This window comes from Drosophila subpulchrella, chromosome 2R (genome assembly GCF_014743375.2).
Source record: "Drosophila subpulchrella strain 33 F10 #4 breed RU33 chromosome 2R, RU_Dsub_v1.1 Primary Assembly, whole genome shotgun sequence".
NCBI lineage: Eukaryota > Metazoa > Arthropoda > Insecta > Diptera > Drosophilidae > Drosophila > Drosophila subpulchrella.
Genome location: NC_050611.1, coordinates 5,481,745 through 5,500,769, shown reverse-complemented (window position 1 = coordinate 5,500,769; position 19,025 = coordinate 5,481,745). Strand labels below are relative to the sequence as shown.

General features: G+C 42.3%; 2 protein-coding genes across 5 annotated transcripts in view; both read right to left on the bottom strand.

Moving 5' to 3' along the window:
- The window catches only part of LOC119549180 (protein slit), a 57,148-nt gene that overhangs the window by 13,152 nt on the left and 24,971 nt on the right, over nt 1-19,025 (bottom strand). For 2 of the 4 annotated variants that reach the window (XM_037856987.1, XM_037856988.1), the window contains exons 2-9: nt 9,478-10,428; nt 4,948-5,019; nt 4,815-4,886; nt 4,326-4,397; nt 4,092-4,235; nt 2,906-3,141; nt 1,315-1,456; nt 1,077-1,220 (exon numbers count right to left, since the gene is read on the bottom strand). In XM_037856987.1, coding sequence (XP_037712915.1) covers nt 1,077-1,220; nt 1,315-1,456; nt 2,906-3,141; nt 4,092-4,235; nt 4,326-4,397; nt 4,815-4,886; nt 4,948-5,019; nt 9,478-9,800 — 1,205 coding nt within the window. In that variant the 5' untranslated portion in view covers nt 9,801-10,428. The remainder of the gene's footprint in view (nt 1-1,076; nt 1,221-1,314; nt 1,457-2,905; nt 3,142-4,091; nt 4,236-4,325; nt 4,398-4,814; nt 4,887-4,947; nt 5,020-9,477; nt 10,429-19,025) is intronic. The other 2 variants (XM_037856989.1, XM_037856990.1) reach the window with 1 other exon arrangement.
- LOC119549570 lies at nt 14,898-15,607 on the bottom strand. The gene is made up of 4 exons (XM_037857723.1): nt 15,548-15,607; nt 15,328-15,483; nt 15,106-15,273; nt 14,898-15,053 (listed from the first exon to the last, which is right to left on the bottom strand). The coding sequence occupies exons 1-4, from the start codon at nt 15,605-15,607 to the stop codon at nt 14,898-14,900; spliced, it is 540 nt and encodes a 179-aa protein (XP_037713651.1).

The following is a 19,025-nucleotide window of genomic DNA, read 5'->3' as shown; positions in this document are numbered from 1 at the left end:
GTGGCACAAAAAATTACAAAAAATAAAAATCACTCTGCGGGCAAAGACAAAGTGGTTAAGTTCTTGTTGTTGCCGCTGTCATTCTTCTTGTTGTGTTGTTGTTGCGGGCGGCAACTGGTTTTGCTGGGATCTGCCAAAACAAGAGATGGGCCCAAAGCATGGATCGTGACACGGCACAATTCCAGTTAGTTCCAAATGTATTATGTATAATATCGTTTACAATGCAGTAGCTGCTTCAAATTGTCAAGGTAACTAAGGCTTTACATGGAAAATGCATGAACTTTAAAAAAATAATGATTCTATTTCTATGTAAGATCAAATAAATTAAATGAAGTTCTTTACTGAAACTAGTTTTGGGGATCCTTATATGTCTTTCCATACATTACATTTAAATCCTCACTAACATTATTGTACAAATATCGTATTCCTTTTTTAACATGCATATTGTATTTTAATCTTAATGTGAAGTCTATTCTCCTTTAAACTAAGTACTAGCTCCATATAAGAGCTTATACTTAATTAACATACCTTATAATAAGGCCCTCATTAAAATGCTATTTACCTGATGATGCAAAGACAATAATAATCTCTTATAAAGCTCAAACTGTATAAAACACACCCTTAAAAAGGTAACCTTCTCAAAAATTCAGAAAATAAACCCCTTTTAATGTGGCTACCATTAATTAAGTCCGTGTCACGTTTCCAGCTCCACCACACACGTGCTCGTCGACCAGGAGGAGGTGGAGGCGGAGGAGAACTTGGAGCTGGGTGACAGGGCAAGGAGATTCGCACAGGTAAGCCGATGCCCGATGCCTGGCGGTGTGAGCTGCCAGGAACGGCAAGCGTGGGCCGATTAGCTCGCTTCTGGCCTGCCCCAAAGGCACCTCTCAGCCCATTCCCATTCCCACTCCCATACCCCTATTCCCATTCAACTCGGTTCAGGTGAGTTTACCCCAACCAGGGTGCACCAGGGCAGCTCAAGTGAGTGCACATTTTGTTCTGCAATGGCTACTTGTTGCGCTGGCAAGTAAAGTGGCGAACACCACCTCCTCCACCGGCGGGCATTATCTACTTACAGAGTGGTTAACTGCTTTAGGCCGCTTAGGGCATCGTGGGCAATCCGGGATATGTTGTTGTTGGACAGGTCGATGCGTCGCAGTCGTCGAAAGCTGGAGAACGATTTGGGCGGCAGTTCCGTAATGAAGTTCTGCTCGAGGCGGCTGTAAAAATCAAAAGGGTTTCGGTTTTGGATTGGGGTTCGTAATGCAAAGTGCAAAGTGAGAGGGGCGAGTCGCAATGAGATGAACCACTTACAGCTCGGTGGTGTCGTCGGGCAAGGTGACGGGCACACTGGTCAGACTCTTCTCACGGCAATCGACGATCCCGTCCGCACAGCGACATGGGTGCGGACAGCTGTTCTCCGCCCCGCATTCCATCGGTGCGTGCTCCGTCAGACCTGATGGACAAACAATATGGTTAGCAGATTGGGATAAGTCGCTGGCGAATTTGGTCTTGCTCCGGTTCGAGATGAAGCTAGCTGGCCATTAACCACTATGTAGCTCTCCGGTAGCTGGGAAAACGAGCATCCGATTTGGATCTGGCTTTTGCTGTACAACCAGCAGTAGCATAATTATCAATGCTACTGCACAGCCGCTTCAGTGGCGGGGATCAAGGGGATGTGGGGGGTTGTGGAAGCTGGGGAAATGGGTTTGGGGAGGTGCAACTATAACCAGCCGCTGGTCATAAATGTTTACCCACATAATTCCATAGCATTTCATATAAAACGAAAGTCAAACAAGCCAGAAATTTTAGTTCATTTTCCCGGTAAGGTTGAAGAGTGGATACTCTTGATGGATTTCTATAGCCTCAAATGAAGATAGTATATTATATTATTTTCGTCTAAATTTAAATATTTTAAGTGAATGATTTCAAAACGCAATTTAATTCGGTAACTTCGGTATAAATCTGTGATATTTTAATATGAAAACTTTAGTTTTCAATCCTTAAGACTCTTTTCCCTCTTTGATATTTAATCTTAGGAGAATTCTCCGAAATATTATTTATCACAAAACATCAGCCATCCGAACCCCCAAAGTTCCCATCATTATAGGCACTAAAGTATTTATCCAACTTGACACGGGTCATTCAGGGATATACCACCTCATCTGCATACCCATATCGATTACAGGCTCCCCAGAAAAAGCCAACCACAGCGCAAAACAATGCGATACCCTAACCATTCGGCAGAAAACTCGTTTCATGGCTGCATCGTTTTGGGGCGCATTTTCCGCTTCATTGAGCGCTTCACGCTCAGTCTTCAGCTTTGGTTTTTCGTTTTGGCCACTTCCCATTCACTTGGCCCGCAGCTCCAACTCAAACTCCAACTTCAACTCCATCTCCTGCTTAAGCCTGAGCATCTGCATCGGCATCTTTCGGTAAGAGGAGAAGCCAAAAAGTACAAACACCAGGCAATGATTTCGACGGCGTTAAACGTTTTGGCAAACACACGACCTCGCTGGAAAGGAGGGGTATAACCAAGCATAGCCCAATGGATGGATGAAGATGAAGCCACCAAAGCACCAAGTGGTTCTTGCCAGATATTGTGGTGCTGGTGCTGGTGCTGATGCCAATGCTGATGGTGGTTGGTTCGTGGGCGTTCGAGGCAGCGGGGGCGTGCCCATATGACTGCTTATGATTTATACCCCCAATGCTTTGTTTTCCTCGCGTTTGGCATAAAAAACTAATTAATTTCGACTATGGAAGCATTTCCGGGAGGGGGGAAGGCGGATAGGTTAGCTGGGTGGGGGAGGAGCGGCCAAATGTTGCCCATTTTTGGTAGCATTCAGGGAGTGGAAGCTGCCACAACATGTTGCACAAAGCACCGGGCCATGCGGCCATTACATACCCGAGCATTTGAACTCCTGGTCGTGCAGGTCCGCCACGTTTTGGCCCTTCAGCTGCGACGGCGACTGGCAGCGGGTGTAGGGCGCCAGGCGGGTGGCGCTGCGGAGGAACCGGGACAACCAGGACAGATGGCAGTCGCAGGCGAACGGATTGTCCGACAGCCGGAGTGCCCGCAGACGTCCCAGTCCGCCGAAGATGTTGTGCGGCAGGGATGTCAGGTTGTTGTTGTTCAGCGTGCTGCAAAATACGAATGGATGGTCAGTGGCGAGCAGATGATCCGGCCTTATCAACCAACTATATCTATAGACCATTTATGCTTATGGTTGGAAGGGTTGGGCCAGGCCAAAAGAGCACAAATCGAGTGCCGATCGAAATTTAATTAAAAACTGTTTGGCGTTCATCGCCTTTCCTGGTTCATATTTTTTCTCCTTCCTCTTCTTTATTCTCCCAAAAGCCACTAACTTGGAAACCTTTAATAAAGACTAGCTAGTAATTCCATAATTGAACTTTCACGGGTAAATAAATTTACAAAGTTATAATAAAGTTTATTTTATACTTTTTACTTTAGTCAATCCAAGCCTATTGTGCCTGAGATGCTATTTAAATATAGAATCAGTCAATAACAAAAGCCATATTTAATTAAACGCTTTCATTTGAAATGTTTAGAATTTATAATTAGCAAAATAGGAAATAAGCCTGGTTTTGTTGAATCAATGTGGCCTAGTTTATTTCGCTTGTTACAATCAATTTTTATGTTTATCCATTTTATTAATTCATTAAAACTCATTTGTTTTGTACCTCTTGGCAAATATAATAATAAATAATGTAATTTAAATCCCGATTTACACTCCACTTGCCAAATTGTTTAGCTTTTGCACCACCAATTGCCATACATATATCAATTTGGTCTCCTCGCTCCCTTCTAGTCAGTTGATATATGGGCTCCATTTCGGCTGCGATTGGCTTATCTGGCCACAAAGCTTAGCCATTTATTATGTAACTTAGGCAGAGCATTAACTGATTGATTTTTAATTCATTCACTAATTCCCGTTTGATTGATTAACCAAAGGCACTAAATCATTGATTAATTACTCGGCTCGACTGGCGGCTAGCAGTTTCATTGATTGGCCCGCTAATTTGGTTACTATTTCCCTTCACTTTTGATGATTCTGGTGGAAAGTACTCACAGTATCTCCAGTTCCACCAATCCCTTGAAGGCGTGCTCATCCAGGCAGGTGATCTGGTTGTTGTCCAGCTGAAGACTCCGCAGCGATTGGGCCCCCTTGAAGACGCGTCTTCCCACAGTGACGATGACATTGTTGGAGATGTCCCTGGGGGATTATCAAAATCATAGGTAAATGATCTAGTAACGAATGCATCTCGAGTGTCGACTACTATCGGCTACGTTGGAGTTTACTTACAATCGCAAAAGACTCGCTGAACTTGTCACTAAGTTTTCAGGAATTGCCTTTAGTCGATTGTTGTTTAGGCGTCTGATTGATTACAGTGTTGGATTTGTTTTTTGGTGTTTTGATTTCGATTTTGGTTTTGGTTTTGGTTTTTGATTTGGTTTGATTTGGTTTTTGGTGTAGAGACGAGCATTTTAGGTACGCAAAACGAAACGTAACGAAAGCAGAGAGAGACAAAGAACGGTAGAGATATGCAATAAAAATAAACAAGAACGAAAACGGGAATCAGATACAAAATGTTAACAATTGAAACTAAATCTGGCATCAAGCTAAATTCAATTTGCACGCTAGCTATATTCTATGTCTAAGATTAGGATCCAATGTGGAGATCGTAAAAAATTGGTTAGTAGTGAGTTAAATAGTCAAAAATATATCATGCAACTAGCATTATTAGGAATCAAGTTATGGTGTAACATATATATACAGCTTATGGCTACTCACAGTCGCTCTAGTGAGACCAAATCTTGGAAGGAATTCCTCTCGATGGTGTGGATTTGATTGTCCGTCAGTTGGCTGTGGAAACACAAATAGTTAATCGGGCAATTTTGTCTTAATGTACCATAATTTAACTTACAGCATTCGCAGCTTGGTCAGCCGCTGGAAATCCGTCTCGTATATCACGGTCAAATTATTGCCCTGCAACTCGCTGCGAATATAGATAAAGAAATTACGATTACAGAAATTGCATTAATTATGTTGCAAGTCGCAACTGCAACCCAAGAGGCACTCAGGCTACAGACAGGGCGATAATTTTTTTTAATTGCTTGTAAGACAAGAAGACAACAGCAATCTGAGATATGAATGCAGCTGCCAAAGGGAAAACCAATGGGGAACCCGGGCGAGAAAGAGTAAGAGATTTCCGCTGCTTGTTGCTGATAACGAAAATATGATATTTAATCATTGAACACGGTACGGAATCCTACTCCTCCGACCCTCCAACGCGAAGCCGCCAGAACTCGTTTCTCGGTCAGAAACGGAGAATTTGTTACCTGTAGATGTCATAACAATGAAATGCAACCGAAAGAGAGATACAAAAGACTTAACTTAACCGTGTGCGCATGCGCAACCATCTACAAGCAACCAGGCAGCCAACAAACAACCAACAACCAACAACAAGTTGGTCTCAGCTGCTCACTTTTTGAGTAAGGTTCGAGAGACCCAGAGATCTCGGGGCCCGAACAACAGGTAGGAAGACCTTCGGCGTCCCAAACGTAAAATATTTTCTGTGCGGCTTAAGCCTTAATGAATCTCGCATCAAGTTGCCGATGAAGAAGAAGCGGCTCTGGCCACATAGCCTGCTCCTCAGTTCACCCATGCTCCACTCCATCCACACATACACGTCTTTTTAATGAGCTTAATATCTCTTTGAGATGTGGGCATCTCTTGCCCAGATCCCACTGATTACAGCCGACCGACCATAGTGACTACACGGGGAAAAATCCACCAAATATCTCATGTTTATGGTGGCTTATCAATTTGAAAACTTTTATTACCACTGAAAGTTGAGTAATCTTTAGGATTCCAAATTTCTATTACCCTCGTTAATTTCTTTGCACCTTAAGTTTTTCTTGAGTTTCCCCATAAGAAACCATTTTTTAAAATCTTGATTATCATTGGTATCTTTTTCTCTCTGTAGCACCAGCAACATTAGATAGTCGATAAAGATTTTCAATCCGCTTTGTTTGGCTTTTGTTGGCGTAAAAATAAAAACAAAAGTCTTGCTCGTCGCCGTCTAATTGCCAAACATTTTTCAAACGCTTCTGGCGCTGTTTTTTATGTAATTTTAAACAATCACTTTTGGTTGGAATGGCAGGGCAGTATGCATAATTTTTGCCGTTTTCCCTGGCTTATAATTAAGCATTTAACTTCATTAGATGCGTGTGGGGCCCGATATAAAAGGCTTTTGTTGGTTTTCGCCCTGCGCTGCCAATTAGATGCCATCTTGGGGTTTGCTCTTTTGTGGCCAGGTGGTTCCCTTTTGCCCCATTCGAAACCAAAAGAACCAAGGAACCGAAGAACAGAGGAGCAACATCAAAAGCAGCTGCCACTGCTACCTCAGCTATAAATTAGTCGTTCTCAGGTGTGAAGGGCCACCGCCTCCTAACCCCATACCCTCCTACCATCCCACCATCCTAACAACCTACCAAGAACCAAGTCCCAAGACCCCCTTTTCCACAAATTAGATATGCAAAAATGCTGTCGTGTCAATTGAATCAACTGTGTGGGTGACTGGCAGCCTGTCAGCTTAGAACGTAGAACTCTTCTATTCCGGCTCTTCTCTTCGGGGTCTTTCTCCGCTCGGGGGCTTTGTAATTAAATGGCAATGACATGAGCGGGGGCATTCGTTCGGAAGGGGGGGCTGGCGGCGAGGAACACAATTTGCCAGAGTCCCAGTTTGCATTTGGCATTGTTTTTTTGTTCGGGGCTCCTCTATATATTCCTATGTACGTTCACCATCTCGTTCGGTGCACATTGACAGGCCCAATAGTTGTGGGCATGTTCAATATTTGATGTATGCTTGGGTGCCGGGTTAGAAGGTTCAGCACCAGGGTGTCTCAAGGTTGGACTTAGTGCTCGGAAACCATTTAATCCATGAAACCATTTTATAGGCACATAATCTATAGAAATCGAATTTGCTAAACTTGAACCAAGATCAAGAAGATTAAGGTTAGCATAGACCATGTGAATATATTAAAATCTCTATAAATTGTACAATGTTCCGTTTTCTTATAATAGCAGTCCTCCTTCTTTATCTGCTAAGAAAAAATCCATTTTAAGATCAATAGTTTTGAATATCAAGCTAGGACTTAGTGCTTGGGAACCATTTAATCCATGAAACCATTTTATAGCCACATAATCTATAGAAATCGAATTTGTTAAACTTGAACTAATATCAAGAAGATTAACCTAAATAGACGCATAGACCATGTGAATATATTAAAGTCTCTATAAATTGTACAATGTTCCGTTTCCTGATAATTGCAGTCTGCCTTCTTTATCTGCCAAGAAAAAATCCATTTAAAGATCAATAGTTTTGATTATCAAGCTAGGATTATACATTTTTAATATGTCCCTTTAAAAAAAATATAAAACTCTCAAACGTGATGATGAAATTTGAGCTATGTAATTCACTTAAATTTATACGTGCCACAGACAATGCGACTTAGAGCGGCTCTTCTGTATTCAATTTCATTGAAACAAAAGTATTTTTCACCTTTAGAGTCTGCCCCTGATGGCTTTGGGAATTAATTCCCCCGCTTCTATATAATCTGTTGAAATCATAATTCCCCCAAGAGCCTTTCCATCACATCCTCACCTGGCTGGCTGTTGGTATACTTTGTTTTTGATTCTTTTCCTGCCCCGCCTAAGCTCTACTTAAGACTCTTGACACATTCTCCGACGCACTTTGACACCCGGAATCGGGATCTCATCTCTGCCAATGGAATGTCACTCAAAGAATGGGACATATATTTGGTCCCAGGGCCCTGAGGCACCCTGTGAATGGTATACATGTACTATAGTGTATCGTGCCCTGTACGGTTCTCTATTTTAAAATGCAAATATGTCGTGCATGTTGATATGTTTTCTGTTTCTGTTGGCTCACTCGGCTCGATTCTGTTTCTGTGTTTTATATTACTCTCTGTTTTCAGCATTAAAAACGAATAAATGCGAAAAATAAAAGAGCGCAAACAACAGCAGCAGCAGCCAAATGTGTCCCTGAGCGCAGTTGCCAGCCAAGTTGCAACCGAGTTGGCCGACTGCTTATAACTGGGCTATAATGCCATAACGTTAATGCTGCCACTGCCGCCGCTGCTGATATCTGTTATTAATTTATGTAGAAAAACTGCAGCCACGACAGCAGGCTTTTGAGGCCGCTGAGGTTGGAGTTGAGAGGTGGAGGAGGTGGTTGGTGGCTGGTGGCCAGAGGAGGTGGTATTTTGCATACACTTGCTAATTGCCGGCGCGTTAATTTATGTGGCGACTGTGAGCGATGGACAGAGACGGAGATGGAGATGGAAATGGGTATGGAATCGGAGTCGTTGTCGGAATGGCCGCAGTCACAGCCACATTGGCTTAATGCATTCAGCTCCATGCAACATGCAACAATTATTGCCGCCTGGCCACTGATGCGCTTATGCGGCTCCTTCGGCGACAATTAATAAACTTAATGGCGATTTAATGTAAGCAGCTCGCCAAAGGAACAGCTCACTTTTTCTGCCGCTCCAAGTTGGCTTGGGGCCTGGTTGGTTTGGTTCTGGTATGGTCCTTGTTCTGGAACCTCCACACCCTGGGGACCCACTTCCTTTATCGCTATCGACACGACGACATGGTCACGGCTTTATTTATTTCCCCACACCAACAGTCCAACAGTCCCACAATCCAGCAATCCAACATTCAACTACCCTGAACTGCTGTTGTTTGCCTATGCTGATTTTTAAATAAATACATATCGGAAATCGGAACAATCCTGGCCAGCAGCGGGCTTGTGCGTCCGGGTCCGGCTTTATTATTTTAATAGAGTGTGCTCAATGTTTGAACAATTGGCAACGGGCAGCGGGCAAATGGCTAAGGAAAGGGCATTCCATAATTGGAATTTGTCATGCAGTTGCCGTTTGCCATTGCCCGACTGTCCAGAGACCAGAAAAAGGAAGTATCCGAATGGAGATCCTAACTAAACGAATCGAAATGGCAAGGTATCGATATGCCATTATGGCATTGGTGCGGGACTTAGCGGAAGTCTTTGTTGTCCCATGGGGGAAGTGTCTTTCTGTTGGTTTTACGTCTACTCAGATTGTTTGCATAATGGAATTTCAATATAATTGTGAATTTAATATTGATTTATGTCTGCATTTGAACTAGGGAGTGGTAATTGAATATCAAAGCTGAATAAAGAGAATATAGCATTCACATTTCAAAGTGATTTTTAAGTAGCAATCAATGAGGGGATTTTATGGAGCCAGTAACCTTGAGATGTAACTGGGAAATAAAATCATGGCTGTTTAAAGAAAGATCTTAAATCTTTCCCAGACTTTATCATGAATACCACTCAATATCTCGAAAGGGTAAATCCAATTCGGTTCAATTTGTGTTGATTAATACTCACAGTCGTTCCACGTCCGCTGAGATTTTCCTGGGAACAGCGGTGAGTCCTCTGTGCGAGCAGTCCACATTTAATCCGGTGCAGGAGCAGACCCTTGGGCAGCGGGCCTCTGTGATGACGCCCACTCCGCCGCCGGGTATGTGAATGCCCACTGACCCCAGCCCGCCGCTGGATACCGCTGAGCTGCCGAATCCGCCGGAGTATGGCTCCGCATGGACGACCGCATCATGGCGCAGGAGTAGCAGGATTGAGGGTATCAGTAGCCGGAGATGCAGACGCAGCCGGAAGGGTGGTGGCATCGACGTCGTCCTGGACGGCGTGGCCATTGTGGCACATTTATGAAGCAGCGGCAACGTGCCTAATTGAAAGTGTCCCCCGAATGCCAATCCACTTTGTCAACAGCAATCACCACTGGGCAAATATTTAAGGGGAGGATGGGGGGGAAAGGAAAAGGATTGATGATGCGTTTGCCGGCACTTTCACTTCACTGGGTTTCACTGTTAATCCTTTTGCTTGGAGGCGATGGAATGAGTAGGTTGAATGTCCGCCTTTTCTACTACGCTTTTCCTACGGCGGTACGGCGGTATGTTCTTTTGCAGCCGTCGCGAACGCGCTTCTTGACCGAACTGAGCGGCAGATGATGTTGTGTATCGTCGAGCGGTTGAAAAAGTATCGAGCAGCGAGTATCTACGGCGAGTTACTCTCTTTTTCAACTCCCCACCGAAATCGTAGGTAGAATCCGGCGCTGTAGGTAGACGTTAGGTAGCAGCAGGAAATGCACTTTTCCTTTCCTTTGTTTCGGGTATCCCTCGTAAATGGTATCTGCTATCTTTCGGATACTGCACTTGGCTGTCAGCAGCTAAGGCGGACCGAGAGCGGCAGCAACTTCATCATCATCAGCATCGCCGGCAGCAGCAGCAGCTCGAAGGCATCGCAGCGACCTGCTGGGCACATCTGCAACGAGAGATTGGGAAACGTGTCGGGAAAATCATGAAAAATTATCTATAAATTCGGCAAGGCATCAGCAACAGCAGGAAATTGCCATTGACTGAGCGTTTAAATATAGTTTCTATGCGCTTTGCGGTGTATATTTATTTTACTTAAAACTACATATATATATATTTGAAGAAGTTGAGTGGCAGAAGTTGGAGGTACGAAAACTCCTCTGTAGTTCCATGATATATTGCCTGGTCACAAATTAGCTCCTCTCTTTTCTTATTCTTTTTTTTGAGGAAAAACCATCCCCTGAAACACCTGTCGGAATGAGCGGTAGCAACGACCACTAATCACTTCCAGAAAACTACAATTATCAGTTGTTTGGATGGCATATGGTGTGTTTTTCTTAGGGGGAAATTCCCTATCAACAAGTAAACATAAGAGTATCGAAAAAGAGTTTTCTTTTGAGTAAACATTTCATTTTGTATGATGATAATGCTTAGGTACTTTGATACATTGAATTCATTTTGGACTGTAATCGGAAAGTATTTGACAGTTTTGAATTTTTCTAAAAATTTCCTCAAGTAGAACTAAGTAATTACGGTTTCTAGCAACTCGTAATTATTGGGCTCTGTAATATTAAGGCTTACGCATTTCCTTGAGGGAACACATAATTCATATTTAAGATCATTTCCCCGGCAAAGCTAACTTAGTTCCATTCGAAATGACTGTATTGCCCTAACCTACCAGAACTGAGGAACTATGCTATCTGGAAGCTCATCTGGTAATTACTCGCATCTGTAATCTCTAGGCTTCCGCTTTCGATTCCTCTGGGGAACTCACAAATCATATTTAAGAGCACTCTGGCCCAATTAAATCTCTGGTTTCTTCTAATGACCCTCCGCTGCTGTCCCGTTCTGATTCTTCTGCCCTCTCAAGTGCCAGTCTTCATTTACATTCCCCAGGCTAACTATTCAGATTCGGATTCGATCTATATTTGGCTCTATATGTGGCCTGCTCTCTCTGTCTTGCCATTGCTTTCGCTGCTGGTCTGTCATGTTGTGTACTTAATTTGCAAATTGACATGTTTAAGGCACTCCATGCCGCTCGCTCGTTGCTTCTGATATTAATTGTTTAAATTAACATTTGGATAAATGACAGCCGCGATTGATTCCTCGGCCTGCCAAGAGGAATTTTCGGTTATTGGATAACTGGAGTAATCAGCGTTGGGCTGTCAAAAATCGCTTTCTATAAATCTTCCTCTGTTTCACTTAACTGGCAATCAAGTTAAACTCAATTGAATGTCAAACGTAATTTGAGCAAGCTTTCCATACAAACGGAATGCATATTATACACACATGAGAGTGTACGGAGAAGAGAACCTATCATGAGCAGGCATGGGGGCCTTTAATCAAAAATTTATCATATAACCTCCACCCATCCTCCCGTCCATCTTTTCTCGTGAAGCTCTGAAACTCTGGAGAAAATATTTTTTGAACGGCAGCAAAGGCATGCCTTTCACATCACGGAAATTGCGGGGGTGTGTGTGTGTGTATATTGTACATATATGCTCAAAAGATGTAATCACTGCATTGTCACCCGGCCGGAGGATTTGCTCCTCCATCCTGCAGCTCATCCTGCTCATCCCTCGGTTATGCCATGCTCCTGCCTTGAGGGAATCTCTGCCTCATAGTCGGCTCATATGAAACATAAATCAGTGAAATTCTATACATGCCACTGATTGTCTACTCTTTTGCTCGACTACTCCTCCCGGCGGCTCCCAATCCCCAGTCCCCAGTCCCTTTGGCCCCCATATCCCAACAAATTCCGAAGCAAATTCAATGCATGCCAATAACTCGTTCTTCTTGTGCCCAAGATGTGGAAGCCTAGGAGATCGGGGAGTGGACGGAGGCTTAGAAGTAAGAAGCCTGCTCTGCGAAGTCCAACTAAAACTGGAAATTGCCAGTGGACGACGTTGGTCTAGAGTGCCAACGAATTAAGCTAGGCCAGGAAAACAACAATAATTTGATATCAAGAAGAATCCAAAGCACTCAATATCAATTTAGTCGAGAGTTATAACCAGAAAGTGATTTGTGTTTGCAAATTAAATGGGGAAACGAAAACAGGGAAATTTCCAATTTGAATTTGAGGTATAATGCACATTAACAGAAATTATAAACTAATATTTAACCAGAAATGTTTCGAATATTCGACAATCAATGCTGGCCAAATTTTGCTACCAGATTATAATTTCAGCCACATTTTCTCGTTAAATAAATAAATTAGTTTGTGGCATAAATATTTATTTTGAAATAATTAAAATATGTGTTCAACTAAATTTAATTTTCGATTTGCCCCAATTCTGTGATTTGATGACTATTCCATTTATGTGCTATTATGAGCAGAAATGATTATTTTGATGCATAAACAATGAGCGTAAACATGGCTTTGAAATGGGCACTTGGAATATTAAATGAAATCGATGTCGTTTGCATGACTCCCCAACCCAATAAACAACGTACCACCCACCCGCACATTATTATACTACTAACTCTAACGATTTTTCCTCCCCATCTCCACACTTTTCACTCTTTTTACTGCCATTTGGTCTGACATTCGGGAGATAAGACTGAGGCTTTTGCCAGAGAACTATTCAAATAGAGCCAAGCGGGGCGGGCACAGCACAAATAAACCCGAGACACATGGATAGAATGTCATCTGCTGCTCCTCAGAAATCTCAGACTGGACTAAAAGAGTCGTCTGCAGATTAATGACGCGACCTCGCACCAACTGAAACAATAGATTTATGGTAGATGGAGGAGGCGCCCAGCTCAAGCCGCCGAGAGTCGGCTGGAGGCTCTTGTGGATTTTCCAATAAATTACGCTTAAGTATGCACTTAATTCAAATAATGCCACTGGGGAGCTGGGGGGACAAGGGAACCCCCGCTCCAGATGGTGGGGTTGCCCTCAAGTGATTTGTTTTTTTGTGGCTTACACGAGCAGTGGCGAGTTAGTCCCTCTTGGGGAGGTGGACTCTGTTTGTCCATTGCCTATGACATGTGTCAAAATCTCTTGCTCCGCTGTTGTACTCCTCCCATCACGGGGACAGAGACAGAGATAAGCCATATCAAAGTTCTCCCGCTCCGCCCACCGAGGGATTAAGCTGGAGTCAGCGTGGCCCAAAGTCAAACATGTCGAGCTGCAGATGGAGTAAGTGTCGGGGGTCTTAATCAATGGGAGCAGAAAAAAAATCACAATAAATACGGGAAAACTGTTGACAAAGCAGAAACGGGAAAACAAAGTGCAAACAATCAATATATCAGATGGAGCTGGAGATGAAGACCCAGACAACTATTTGGAATTTGTGCCCACTCCCTAAAACAGGTTCACCCCAAAAACATACAACTTTTGGATGGCTAGCTTTTGGGGGCAAGCCAATTCCAATGCCCAGACATGAGACCCTCAATTAACGCTCAAGTATCCAACGATTATGGATCTATAAAATGTTGAAAACAGAAATAAAACAGAGACGGACTGTCAAAGGGACCCATAATTATACTACACAGAGGTTCTAAATGATAATTATCATTAAAAAGAAAAAAACAAAAACAGATATCAATTACGGGCTAGAAGAACAGGAAAGGTCTGTCAAATGATAATTTCAAGCGTAGATAATCGAGATTGTATCTTTTGATATGGGACTGGCCACGGCGATATAATCGACAATTTACAGCACATCAAAATATTTTCCCGATTTCCTTCTCAACGATTCTCCACGATGATGATCGTTCGTGCTTTGGTATTTCCGTAGCTTCTTTATTTCCCACCCCCTCCCCAAGAATGTCATGTTAAAGAACATGTCGGAAAGAAAGAGTTCCGAGGTCCAATGCTCAATCCTCAATGCCCAATGAATTGTATTACAATGAAAAAGTCGTAGCTAAAAGAAATAATAATGAAATCAGTGGAAAAAGCAGTACAAAGCACAGTTCCAATAGGGACTCTCGTCGGCAGTTGTCCAAGCCGGAAGTGTCGCATACTTTTACGGATACACCGACTTAATTATGCGCATAAAATGTAAGAACAACAAAAACAGCATCCCCATCAAGAAGAAAAAGGAGGGGCAGCAGCGGGGCAATGTCGGGCTTGAAATGACAAAACACAAACATTAATTGCTCCACATTCACATTCACATCCACGTCCGCATTCTGATGCGGGGGCGGCGGAGGAAAATCAGATGGATGGAATGGTTCCCCGGATCCAAGGGGACGGAGGCGTACATATGCTCAGGGGACTGACTGTCCTTTTCCCCCAGGAGTTGAGTGGAAAAGAAAGCGAACAGGGTAGCGAAAGGTGCACCGCGAGAAACCCAAGAAAATTGAGTTTTCTTCAAGGTGTATAAAAAAACTCCAAGTCCTGGTCACTTTATTTATTTCCGGTTTGAAAAATGTTCTTTACTATATCTTAGTTTTCTATATAGTACATCACAATTACGTTAGAGCAAAATATACTTTCAAAACAGCTCGGATGCTGCCGTGAGAAATCCAGTTAAAATTTAACATATACTCTCCCTCCGGAAAAGGTAGAATATTAGTCACCCGATGATTTACAGATGCTGCAGATAGTTTATCAAGCACCATGTCATGCTAAAAATATATAATTTAGCTAAACAAGAGGAATATTTTCTATTCTACTTACGTTGTAGGGACAGGAATGATTTAAGTTTGAAAATCCTTTAAATGAATCGTAAATGAAACTAGCAACGGGACTAGACTTCTGATTCTTGAAAAATTTACAGCAATCCACTGTTATGTTGTAGAGAAAGGGCTTATATCCATTGAGCCGTTGATAAAGTGCAGCATTGACCTAAGCTAAAATTTTAGATACTTGCTAGATAAAAATATTTATCCTGCCCCTTACCTTAGCATCGGTGATGGGCAGCTTCAACATTTTGGCTCTAAGCGAAATGTATTTATATGTCCGGTTCACAGATTTCAAATGGCAATAATCGAAAGTGCAAAATTCCGTATCGACTGCCTCACACTTTATATTCTTGAACTCAACCAGAGAAGGTGCCTAGAATATAAGTTTACCTCTGACCTAAGACACTTTTTGCTAATTTTAATGCAGATCTACTTACTTCGCTGACCAATTGCATGGCCAGCAAGAAATGGAGCAGTAGCTTTAACTTCGGGGCCATCATAAAGCACTGGTGATCAGACAATAACTAAATTTCAATTGAGACTTATGTTGACTAATTTCAATGTTCACTGGTTTTGTTGATTTATCAAAAATCATTTAAAAGCTCATTTAAACCAAAAAATGCCGACAATCTTATATATTATATTTTAATTGATCAGTAGTTTATATTTTATTCCAATTGACCACTTCAAATTGACCTTTCTTCTGATCAAAGAGAATATGGCGAAAGAATATTTCCCAGAAATGTTATCAAATTTGACCTTCTTTCAGTTGCCTCAATTAATAACATGCGTAAGTTCTATTTTAATAAAATCTGCCTATAAATGGAAAGTTCTTCAGCAACCCTTTTGATTAATCTGAATAACAACTGAGCACACCCAACCTGCCCTTCAAATTTTCGCTGTTCAAGAGGGCGTAAGCTCTGCCTTTCACTCATTTTCTGTGAGTGTAATCAGAGTGACTCCATTCAGAGAAGCGGCTTATAATTTATTAATCTATGCATAGAGCCCAACAAATACTCGTACTCGACTCGTAATTCCCCAGTTCTGTCCCTCAACTTTCCCCACTTTCGAGTGGTGGAAGGTGTCGGGCACCGGGGCGGCAGAGAGTCGGCGGCTCTTCGTCAGACAGTCCGTCGCTATCCGTCGCCATATAGCCTGAATGTACGGACCACTACATGTCACTTTAATCTCTTAGAAGTGTCACTTTTGCAGCTCTCCAAGTGTTGCTGCCGTTGATGTTGCTGCTGTTGCTGTGATTGGGTTTGAGTTTTGGGTTCGGGTTTTGTTTGAATGCTTTCTGGGTCCACAAAGGGGTTCAGGGGGGCGTTGTAAACAATGTGCTGTTATAGTTGAATTTGAATTTTCATTTTGATAAGCAACAAAAAGGCATAATCACACATCAAATTGCATGCCCGGCGAGAGTGGAGGCGGGGGGGTTCGGGATCTGGAGGGGATTGGGAGTGCTGTTCAAGGCGAACCTTATGGTAATGAAGTGTAGCAGCTGTTTTTGAGTTGAATTTGAATAAAGCGATTGCAGGGGGATGGATGGGGCATGCCCGTTGCCTCTGATTTACATTTGATACATATACACATACGGGGACCGAGACCCGACTACTTGAACAATCAGATTCAATTTGTGCCACGCATTCGTTTTCATTTTCATTTTCGTTTTCTTGATCTGCCCCCAACAAGTGATGATGACGATCAAGTGTGCAACCCAGTCAGTCCCCATCAGCAGATTATGCTCTATTTGATTTAGGCTCGGATTTTATTATAATTTTTTGTTCCTTTTGGTGGCTTTATTATTACAATGGCGCCTCGAGTGCCGAAACGCAATCTTCATTTATCTCGTATTTATCTTTATCTCGACTGTGTGGGCTCATCATCGAAATGGACAAATACAAAGCTGGGGCATTATTCAGTTTGTCGCTCGGTTCGGTGTCTCCGGTTTCAACTTGTTTTCGAGGTTACCATAATAATCAGCCCCACCTGCGGCACTCGCATACACACATCATTTCCATGTAAAAAAGTTATAAAATGTTTCACAAATCCATAAAAACCGAAAGGGAGAATGTGAGGCGTGTGCGCCAGCTAGGTCCACCCATCCCAATCCCCTGTCCAATCCCATTCCATCCCATCCGAATCCCAGGTGCAATGCGTGTTGCAGTCGAGCTCTTCTGCGATGTAGTTTTGTTTTCATCTCGGCTTTTGTTTTCCGCATTTCGGGTCAGGTAGACCCAACCAAACCAGACCGTAGCGTCTTCCTCGTTGCCCCTAAAAGCCTTCGCATTGTTCTCCAGCCAGGAGAAGTGAAATATGTTGCTGCGAGCATGCTGCATCACCGGGATTAGGACAGGTAAGGTTGTAAATTTCACCAGCCACGAGAGTTGCCCCTAGAGTCAAAAGGTTGACGAGTGGAAATGTGGAAAGACGGGACTAGGAATATTTCTAAAATTATAGCCCTAAAGTATATACAATCTCGCTGGGAAGGTAAACAAATCATCAAGAAAAATTCATAAATTCTCGAAATTATTTCCCAACAAAACGCATAGCAACATAAGCAAAGAAATAGCCTAATGAAAATCTCGATTACACCAAAAACCATTATAATTTCCCCGCCTTGTGGCAAAAATATTATACTAAAATTATGTTTAACTTTGCAAAAGCAGGGAACCCCGCAGTTTATCTGGTAATAACAATAAAATGCCATCAATGGTTCATATTTTGCCAGGCTCAATAAAAACAAAAGCATAAATGAAACATAACCACAAAGTACTGTCATTCCGTCATATGTCTGGCCAATAAAGCGGAAGTTTAGCCCCCCACCAACGCCCATGGCAGAACATAAATCACGTTATTCCTTATTAATTCTTAGACGAAGCATAAAGTAAATATCTTTGAGGACTGGCAGACGCAGCAAAACAAATAAAAATTTGGAGCTCTATTAATCTGGCCGGTCATAACGCATCGAACCACCCTCTTTCATACTTTGGATCGATGCCTGATGGAGTTTGATATATTTAGAAGGCACTTTTAATGCCCGAGGGTTATTGTTTTTTTGTTATTCACAAACACAACAGTCTTTAGTTGTGGGAATATACCATAGATGTCGATGGACTTAAACCCATTAAAATTTTTGTTACATCCTTATCAAAACACTGCACATTGGCTGGGCTTTAAAGGTTCGCGTTAGTGGGAAATATACTTTAAATACACCAAAATTGAAGCCGTATGCAAACCAGTTCTCTTGGAACCGCGCACTTTCTCTCCGGAAAAGATTGAATATAAGTCAATAGGTAGGTGATTGATAGATTCGGCGATCATTCATAAATAAATACCAGAGTCCCTCTGAATTTCTTCCTGTTTTTCAAATTGCTACTAACGTTGCAGAGACAATAGTGATTAATGTTGGAATGTTCTCAAAAAGTATCATATAAGTAACGCGCAACTGGAAGTGACTGCTAGTTTTTCAAGAATTTACACCCATCCCCGGTTATATTATAGAGAAAAGGTTTATATCCATTGAGAAGTTGAAAGAGTGTAAATTGACACTATCCATTGTTTCACTGAAGACACTATATATCATTAAAGCATGATGACATCATGAGGCAAAAAAATTTTTTTAATTTCATTTTTTGATTAATACTTCTGTTAATTAGTCTCTAAATTGAGTTCATTCTCAAAATGTAATATCGGAATTCTGTTATTGCCTCGTTAAGTGCGTAAATCTTGTTCAACTTGTATTAACAAGTTTTAAATACGATTTTTGGAAAATACCCCAGAACAGGAGACTGCTATTATTAAATGGAAATTTCTTTGCCCTGTCCTGTGCGCTACGTCCTTCTGCCCATCAAGAACACCCACTCCACTCATTTTCACTCCAACTGACGCACACGCATCGTATCAAATTTCATG